General features: G+C 45.2%; 1 protein-coding gene across 1 annotated transcript in view; it reads right to left on the minus strand.

The window, feature by feature from the left end:
- Positions 1 to 364: 364 nt before the first annotated feature.
- Positions 365 to 9,922, minus strand: part of GRIA1 (glutamate receptor, ionotropic, AMPA 1) — a 45,342-nt gene continuing 35,784 nt past the window's right edge. Inside the window, exons 10-11 of the mRNA XM_009697341.1 lie at positions 3,234 to 3,368; positions 365 to 897 (exon numbers count right to left, since the gene is read on the minus strand). Of these exons, the coding sequence (XP_009695643.1) occupies positions 709 to 897; positions 3,234 to 3,368 (324 nt within the window). The 3' untranslated portion in view covers positions 365 to 708. The remainder of the gene's footprint in view (positions 898 to 3,233; positions 3,369 to 9,922) is intronic.

A 9,922-nucleotide genomic window follows, 5' to 3' on the forward strand; every position in this document is an offset into this window, starting at 1 on the left:
GGGGTTTCCAAACTCACTCATGACTTTGCCCCTGTAAAACAGCCTTGTGTTTTTGTTCGGGTTCTTTCCTGCATCAAGTCCTTCCTGTTGCAGGGAGAGCTGTTTGCAGCTTGCTCTGCCTCGTTGCAGTAACTCCACAGCCCGAGTTCACAACAGAACAACGGAAGGCAGAATCACGATGGACAAAAGGGGTCAATGCTGATGCCCTGCAGGGAGTTCAACTTGTCATTTATCGGATTTTCTTTTTTTGCTGTTAGTAGCTCAGACATTATGGTTTGCATCCCAAACTAAACCAGATTGAAGGACTGAGCAGGGAAGGGAAAAAGGGCTGATGTTACCCTGACACCACAGGAATTAGTAAGAAAAAATATATATATTGCACACACTAAGACTTATTAACAACAAGTTAAAACAAAATGGCATAGTTCTCATTAGTGTTCCAGTGGTTCTTTGATCAGGGACGGTTCACGAGTTTGTTAAATCCCATTAGACTCTCCTTATTGCAGTACAGACTTGTTTCTGTTCTCCTGCCAGCGGATCTGTTTGCAAATAAAAAGGGAAATAGATTTGATTTCCTCAAGAAGATCCATCCGATTGTCCCTTCTGTCATTGTCATTTGTCTTGTTGGTGTTGGGTTTGTTTTTGGCTCTGGAGGGGGTGGAGTTGGGCTGCCCCTGCTCTCACCCAGGCAATGGGTCAAAAGGCCAATTATAATCCCGTAGCTCCCAGGGACATGCCAGTGCTGTGGCTCATGCACGGGATCGTCTGCATGGATTTGGGGAAATCGTGGCTGACCACACGTCCGTTTTCTCCACTGCCTCCTGCTGCAGCCGGCCTGGGAAGGGTTGATGTCCGTATGGCTTCGTTGATTGATTGCTGTGGGATTAAACAAAAACCCTTTTTAGGAAGGACGGGGGGGTCTCCCCCTGTCCTTAGCAATGTTGGAGAAATTACAATATAAACCAGTGTTGTCTTTCTGTCACTGTTCTCTCCCTCCTTGTCTCCATTCAGGCTCTCACTTTCTGCAGGTCCTTACTGCATCTGCTCTGTTAATTCGCACCTCTTCCACATTCAAAATTAAATGTTTCAGCAGTATTTTGGGGTATAAAGCGTATGTGCCATATGCAAAAACTATTCAAACTCTACAACATAAGAACAGTCATCCTGGATCTGAGCAGAGGTATTATACACACTTCCCCCATAGATATGCTATTACTACTCCCGTACTGTTATGTATGGTGGACTCTGACTCACTGCAAGCATATGTTTAACTTTCCTCGTGTGAGAAGTTGAGCATGTGCCTATGTTTTTGTCTACAGTGGTGACTGAGGTAACCAGGAAATGCAAACCTAATTCAGGAAACCAAATTTCATCTTCCTGTTCCAGATACTGTCCAAAACATTTGCTTTCAGAGATCTAAGGAAACCACCTGTTTAGAACAATCAAACTAAAAGATGAAGTCAATTTGGTTTCTTCGCATTTAAGCTATTTCTAGGGGCACCATCGTCCATTCTGGACTGAGATATCCAGGTGAAGAATTATCCGGAACAGGTAAATCTGGAACTGCTATTCAGAAACAGCCAACTTAGTGCCTTGCCAGGCACGGAGCAGCCTCCTGTGCTGGTGGGATCTGCAGCTTGCCCAGGGGGTCTGTAGGGACTTGCTGAGCAGAGGTTGGGTTTAGAGGGGGATCTGGCCCAACTTTCTGGGCACTTGCCTGGGCTCTGCTGAATGGCTTTGTGGGGCAGCCACTGATGGTGGAAGCCAGCCAAAGGGACAAGCTTAGACCAGATGTTAACATTGGGAGTAATGATTCCTTCCCATTGTGGCTGGTTTTGACATGGCAAGCTAACACTGATATGAATTAGTGGGTCATTTCAAGTAACTCAGGGAAGCCAACAGCAGAGCAGAATCTCCTTAAGACCAAAACTATGGAGCTATTGCATTCTGACACTCTTTTGCAGTGTATTTGTGACATACCTAGCTTTACAGTGTAGACAGCAATTACAATTTAATTTTTGTATATTCAAGAACATTAATTGCTCACATTATCTTCCTCCCATGCTCTATGTACCTCTCATTGCCTGTAGAATTTTCTGAACCTCAATGGGAAAATAGCTGTTGCCCATTTTCAGCGAATTAGAAATACTATTCCTGACAAAACATTAAGCATGTTGTGAAATGGTGACACAAATCCCAAAGAAATGACTGTTTATTTTCCTTTTGATTCTGGGTAAATTTCAGTGCTCAGAGAAGTGAAAATCTCTCTAAATTTTATGAAACTCACTGCATACTTCCTATACTCATACTGACTTCCATGCTCATAGGAGAGGTCAAGATGAGGAAGAATCTTACAGCGCAGATCCCACTGCACCCTTGTACACAATGGTATCTGTATAAGGGATCGCCTCTGCTAGTCGTCTGAGTCAAGATGCACTTGTTCCACAGATGCTACATTAAATGTGCATCCCCAAGGCTCTCAAATCTAATCCACTCTTGACACAATACTCTGAAATTTAGGCACACCAGAATTTAGGGTTTAAATAAATCTCCTGGGTCATAGGAAGTACGCTTCTGCAAGACCATGACAGGGTGGAGAAAAAAACCCGAACAGTACAGGAGGCATTAGAGGCCAATTTCTCTCTAAGAGGACCCTTAATCCTGAATTTGGAGACCCACATCGTCCGTTCCAGGGCAACAACGCTCTGAGCATATATCACTGTTGCCAACCTGCAAACGGTGCCAGCAGGGTGCCAGCAAAGGGAACAACAGGATCTGATTCATTACTGCACTACCCCATTTTATCTCGCTGTTACCCACTTGGGTTTGGGGATTTTTGTCACATTGCAGTAACAGCTGTATCACACCAACCCCAGCACACCTCATCCGTTCTGCACATGCATTACCAGAGTCTGCTTTCGTTAATTTTAAGGCCCGGCAATGTGTTCCTGTTACCATTTGTGCTACAATTTTACTCGGTATCTCGATTTTGAACTCGCATTATGCCACATGTCTGATCTTGCATCAGCTCCCCACTATGGCCCACTTGGCCCTCTTTTAACTTCCTCTGATGCTCCTATTCCTTTCTAGCAAGGTGAGTGACACAGTCACTTCGTTATCCCTATGTCTTGGCTTTCCACCCATGATCTGGGCTGCATCCGTCTCTGAAGGCAGCTTTGGAGCCGGGGTAGGATCAGAAAGAAGGTGTGAAAGGCCGGGGAATGGGTTGCCACCTTCATCCGCTTTGATTCACTTCTGGACTTGTAACAAAACTCGATTAAGGCAACCAGCATGGCTAGTCCGAGCCCACCGATGAGGATATAGAAAACCCCCGCCACATTGCTGAGACTCAGCGCACTCGTCTTGTCCTAGAAGAGAAAGGAGAAGGGAGGGAGGGGAGGGCATGTGGGAAGGAGAACAACAAAATTAATATGAGATTGCTCCGGGAGGGATGCTGCACAAGATAGCAATGTTCGCATTACATCATCTTCCTCTTTAAATGAACAGGTGACATTTCTAACAGCGTTTTCAATTTTTAATTCAGTGTCTAGTAAATCTAATGTTTCCCTCACACAAACATTTCTTCAGCAATGTGATGCTTTGTAAAGGTTTGGGATCTCCGTTTTTCAATCAGCTAACTTAAATGCTCATTTCACCCAAAATGCCTAGTTTAAATTATTGATTAAAGGAGAGAAAAAAAAAAGTTCTCTGTCTCTGTGACATTTGCTTGTCCCTGATGTCTTGCCTGAAATAACCTGTTCTCTTGGAAATGCTCATTCCTTCATTCCTAGATTGTTTCCCCCGCAAATTCTGTTGCTGAGCAACACATCGAAATGGCTGGGTTTTTTCCTTTTTCTTTTCCTCTTCAATACTGAGGTTGAGGTGACACCTGAGCTGTCCTCAGAAACTCATTTGATTTCTGTGTAATAAGGCAGTTATTTCATATGCAATCAAGACCCGTTGATGCATGTCTAAGCTAATTATTTGGTTGGCAATAAATAGGGCTATTAATGGACCGCAACTCCCAGTCAGCAGCTACATTTTGATTTTACAATTGCCTAATGAATTGTCACGGCTCTCTGGGGAAGAGGCGAGTCTCAGAAAGACTCATTTCTCTGCTAGGGAAACCAAGTCCCCACATCTAACCCCAATGTCACCTGGTGCAGCTTTCAAGACCTTCTCCTTTGTGCTGACCAAGTGGAGCTGGGTGTTAGGATAATCTGGGTAGTAGCAGGATCCAAAAGTTTGGCTCAGCTCCGCGTACAATGTTCCTGTTTCTAGGACACGCTTTCCGTATAGTGCAACCAGACAGAGGTCCCCTACTCTGTGCTTGTTGCTGCTCTGCAATATCTCCTCAGTACTTATTTTCTGGTACAGATTCCCTGGAGCAAGCCCAACAGGCCAGTGCAAATCTGTTGGAGAGAGCAAGGTCTGACCAGCATTGACAGCCTTGCTCCCTGGATATGGGAGGAAAATTGCATATAGATCATTTGAGATGCAGCCACACAGTTAAAGAATCGTATTTATGCCTGTAGAAGTGTCTGCAGTTGGTAACAAAGCCTCTGCATGGTTCTTGGTGTTCTCTGCTACTCCATGGACATGTGGACCGGTGGGTGGCATGGCTTGTTCCTTGCCCTTCTAGGGCAATTGATTCACTTGCTTTGCTTAGCAGGTTTTACAATAAGCAACCTACACTCTTCAGGAAAGGCAAGGATTCAAGAAGCAGAAAACTATATTGGAGCAATGTCGAAAGGGTCGAAAACTAAACACCAACATGAGCATGGAAGGTTTCAATTCAAAAGCAGTCTGCCTGACACCGGCACTGTCTTTCAAGCAAGTACGTTTTGCAACAGGATTCTGCCTTTTCTTGTATTAGGGTTTGATGGCAAAAAAGTTAACCCACAAAGCATGAAAACAAAAGCATTTAAAAAACCTCCCATAACAGAACTACTTTTTTTTTTTTAAAAAAAATATTAAGAAAAAATGGTTCCAGTCAAGAATGTTAACAAAATGTTTTTTTCTACACCTTCATCTGGCCCCACTGCCCATGTGAGCTGCCAAGCCTCTGCCCAGCTGGAGCTCTCACTGCAGGCTCCCGTACCATGGGGAGTAACTTTCCATCCTGAACCCTCTGCTGAAAGATGCTGAGGTTTGGTTAGGGGTCACCCCTGCAAAGTTTCGGTCGCTGGGAAAAACTCCACAAGTGATCTCATTTTCCACGCTTCGCTGATTTACATCAATGCCAAGAGATTTGCTGCTGTCACTGTGTGTGCTGCACCACTGCAGATGTGACAGTCACTGCTGGTGGACAGGTTTGGTTCATAACTACATACGCTGGTCAGTTTGTAATCTTGCCAATGCTTCCTGTGTGCTCTGTAATGAGAGATTTCTGCAAATACCCTCTTAATTTCTGCAGTTTCCACATCTGAAGGATTATTTATCTGGTCTTTTATAATCTGCCTTCATGTATTTTTTCCCCCAGGCTTGACTGTATGTTTGTTCAGCCATCTCTTCTCTGCAGATTACTGGGTATACTTTTAAGCACCAGTTGAAAAATGTAGGGAGTTTTTTAGTGAAGATCTATAAAAGCGGACCAATTACTCTGAGAAAACTGGGTTGCAACACATCAGGTACTTTGCCTCTTCAAATTCAATCTGAAGGGGCTGCACCAGCTTCAGGGAGGGAAAAAGACACTAGAAGTGGGCTACTCTCCTTGACATCCTAATCTTTTAGCCTAGCTACTTAATGAAAAGTAGCTGATTAACACATGCTCTGTGCTCAGAGGGAAGGATGGGGACAGGGAAGGAGGTGGAGCAGCCTATTTGTTTGTGTCTTCCTAACAATTTTCAGCCCATACTTCCACCTTGATTTGACAGAAGGGTGGAGATCTCCAAGATATCAGGAACCTCCAAGCTTTGTGAAAAAGAATGACACTGTAGAGAAGAGAAAACCTGTTAATGCTATCACTCAAATAAATGTATCAGCACAATCCATACTAGGCATCAGAGACTCCACATGGGTCTTTGACTTGCAGCCACAGATCCTCAGGAAACCTGGCTTCCTTGGCTCTGCTGGACATAGGAATACACAAATTTCAAGTTCTATTGGTCACAACAGTCTTGTATTTCCAGCCCCAGCTTGGTCCAGCAGAGCACCTTCTCAGCCAGCTGCAATGGCAGAGCGGTACGGCAGCCAGGAAAGGCTGCTGATTCCTAATTTCCACTTTCCTCCTGATGCCAGCAGCAAATCTACCAGTAAGAGAGAGGAGATGACCCAAAGCAGTTTCCCGCACCATTTTATACAATTAATTTCAGAGCTGTTGTATTTTCCTTGCATTATTTTGCAGTAGCATTATTATTGTTGTTGTTGTTATTATTACTACTATTACTATTATTATTGGAACAATTTGGGTGAACTGAAAGCTGTTTTATCTGGAAGGCAAAGGAAAGCATAGTGAGGCACAGCAGTGGGCAAACCTGCTGGGAAGGAGAGAGCAGCCTGAGTTTCACCTCTGCCAGCGTAACAAGGCTGCTCCCAAGGAGCCAAAGACACGGGTAGCTTCCATGAGGCACTGAGGAACGCCGAACAGGGGGAGCACAGCTGGTGACATGGCCTGCTATCATGAGAAGTGAAATCGCTCCTGTGGTGTTGCGTGACTCTTTGCTCATCCTCTCCTTTTTCTTTTCCTTTTCATTTCCTTCCCTCTCCCAGCAGGACATGCAGAGACGTTCTCCAGGCCGGAGAGGCATCTTGTTGCTCCCATCAGCTGCAGGACCCGACCCACATGAAGGGTGGGAAACGCTGCATGCCCCACCGAGGCTTTGCTTGCTGTTTCCGTGCATGCTCTGGCCCTAATAATGCTCATAATAAAAAGTCCCAAATTATGCTAACCGATTGAGAGGACCCTCTCCTCCTCTCTGCTCGGGCTCTGTGACACCAGATGCTCTCCTGCAGAGCTGCCCATCACCGAACCAGCTTGTCAGTGGGAGTGTAAATGTCACCGCTCATCTCCCGCAGAGGCAGAGCACTGACGTGGGGGGAAGATTGGCAGGTGAAAAGAGAAAGAAAAACCCATCTTTCCGAAAACCCGGCCTTGTTGCTGCAGCAACCAGGCACCTTCCCGTCTGTTCCTCTCAAACGTGGCACCGTGTCCATCATCCTCTTTGTCATTATTTATCCTCCTTGTCTGAAAAGCATTAAGGCCAAATTTGCCCGGTTTCCCAGCAGGGCTAGTGCTTTCTTTTACCCTGCATGACCAGAGCCCGTTGGCAGCACAGGGTGATGGCATCTTGCGTTGTGGTAGTCTCCATAGAAGATGAACTGTCCTTAGAGCAAGCGGTGGCTCCAGAAGTTGAGCTTTTACACCAAACGCTGGGCAGACTTTATTGGGGCAAGGTCTGAAGCTCAGCAATGAAGGACATAGCGATGGCCATTGACTTCGAGCACTGCGGTGAGCCTAAGAACCAGCCAATTCCCTGCAAAGGCAGGGCAAGGCGGTAGCAGGACTTGTTCGCTTTTTTTTTTTTTAAACAAAAGTGCAATTCTTGCAACTGGAGAAGAGGACTGGGAGATCCCTGTGACTTTGATGAAGGTCCTTTAATTGCCTGAAGTGCTCTGGCTGCCCCTGCAAGCAGGTTGCACCTTGCCATCCCGGTCCGGAAAAAAACTTTCTTTCTCCCATTGCCTTGCAAAAGCACTAGGGAAGAGGAGGATCACGTCCATCTGCCCTGGCATTTAGTGTGCACACTGTCGTTACCCTCAAACAACCCAAGGCATCTGTTTCAAGCCCACAGCACATTTTGTAGCCTGCAAAAAAAGCTGTTGATCCCATGCTTGTTTGTAAAATGGGGTTCTTCTAGGGAACCGCCTAGTTACCGAGTGTCTGTCTCTCTTCTGGGCTTATTTCTGCTGTGGCAAGTAGAGGGGGAGTGTGGGAAGGCTGGGAGACAGGACCAGGAATTGCTGGATGGTTTCTAGCTACATGAAGTGTAGCCTCTAAGCACAGCTGCCCAGCACCTCCTGGGATGGCACAACATATCCAAATATTCAGCAAAGCAGGAGTGTTTGCCTCTGGAGTTTTAGTTCAGATCCACTAATGTATATACTGTTTTTTAATATGGGTTTCTCTGGATAAAAAACTAGGTGGGCAACAGATAGGTAAACAGTCAGATTAAAAGTAGGATGCATAGAAGTCGGCTACAGGCATGGAATATCATCTGGGGCCAATGAACATAAGCCAGGGGAACACCAGAGGTTTTACTTGGCTCTGGCTAGAAACCTTGGATACAAACCTTACATCCAGCTAGCCCCTCACCCCTCTTCATTAGCATTCATTTATCCTTCTGAAAGTCCTCTAACTGCAAACTAAGCTAAGCTCGACAATAGATAGAAATGGGAAGGTCTTGTCACGCTTATGGGAGGAAAGATAAGAAATGACCGATCTCTCAAGCTTTGCTCTGAACTTTGGCTATTAGAGGAGAGGTGAGTGGTCTGGCTTGTGCCCCCAAAGTGCAGGTGGGTTTTGTGCCCACCACGGGCAGGATGGGGGAAGCTGTGCCTGGTGCTCAGCCCTGCCTGGCCTGCCCCATCCCCGGCACCGAGGGAACCACGGGGAAAGAGGGAGGAACTGCTCATGCAGCAGCTGGGCAGCTTGGCATGTTTGCAGTAGGTACAAAAGAGCCCAAGAAGCAAAATTGGATAAAAATCAGGTGGGCAATAGGTGGGTATGTTTGCCTGGCTGCATTCATGACAACAAGTGAGCAATGCAATTGCTCGGTCTTTTCGTAGGTGGGAGAGAGGGGTCTGGTGATGTTAATGTTGATTTCTCCTACTGCTGTTTCATATTGCACTGCTGTTGCAGACACGATGTGGACGCTGAGCAAGGAACAGAGATGTGACCCTTTTGTGTAACAGCCAAGACTCTTCACTGCGATCTTCCACTAAAAGTTTATGTGCTTTTAAGGCTTGTGCCTACTGATTTCACACATGGAGTTTCAAGCAGCTCCCATGACTTTAGAATCCAATCTCATTTATTCACATGTGATTCACATGTGTGTGATTCTGTTTTTCAAGCACATGTAAATAACATGTGATCAATATTGAGGTCATACGATCCACATAAACCCATGTGTCCCAAACCTTCTGTTTCTGTCCCTATTGATTATCCTGTTGCGTGGAAAGAAGCACTACACCTACTTCTTTTTTTTTTTTCCCCACCAGAATAGTGATAAAGTACAGTATTGTAGGGATTTTGTTTTAAAATAAACTGATTTCACATCCATTTCCTTATGGGCATTTTATCGGCTATGAAGTTTCTCTAGCACTGATGCATGCAGGCTTGTGGTGAAGGTATTGTGGAAGCTGTGTCATGGCTTCAGTTTCCCAGCAGAAGTAATTACTTTTCATTCATATGGTGACTATTGCTCAGCTGGTTACCCTTGCAAAATATATGCACTATACAAGTAAATTAGATTTTTGCCTGAGTGGGACCAATGCCATATTGTATAGCATGCCTTATAGAAGGGTTATTCTTGGATATGTACAATGTTGCAGAGAAGAGCAGAATTTGATTTTAAATAGCATCTCTCAGCTCCAGAATGCTTTACAACGTGATAAAGCAGTCGGTGAGATTCAGACAATTAGGCCAGGTGGAAAAAAATATGACAACCTACCAAAAAATGTTTGTAGAAATTTTCCTGTTCTTATGAAATTTGCGTATCTTTAATACTTCAAAATCCAGCCCACTCCATCTGACTCTAGAGGTGGGCTGAACATAGAAAGGAGAAAAAAATATTACATTCTCTTTTCCAATTTTCAGTCGGGGAACCCCATTAGCATTTGAGTGCAAAACCAATTCTGGGCAATTGTGAAGGTCCTGCTGCAGCTCTGGGGTAAAGGTGCCAGGGCTGAGCAGCAGCTTTTA

The sequence above is a fragment of the Cariama cristata genome, unplaced genomic scaffold (assembly GCF_000690535.1).
Source record: "Cariama cristata isolate BGI_N322 unplaced genomic scaffold, ASM69053v1 scaffold9843, whole genome shotgun sequence".
In the NCBI taxonomy this organism is placed as follows: domain Eukaryota; kingdom Metazoa; phylum Chordata; class Aves; order Cariamiformes; family Cariamidae; genus Cariama; species Cariama cristata.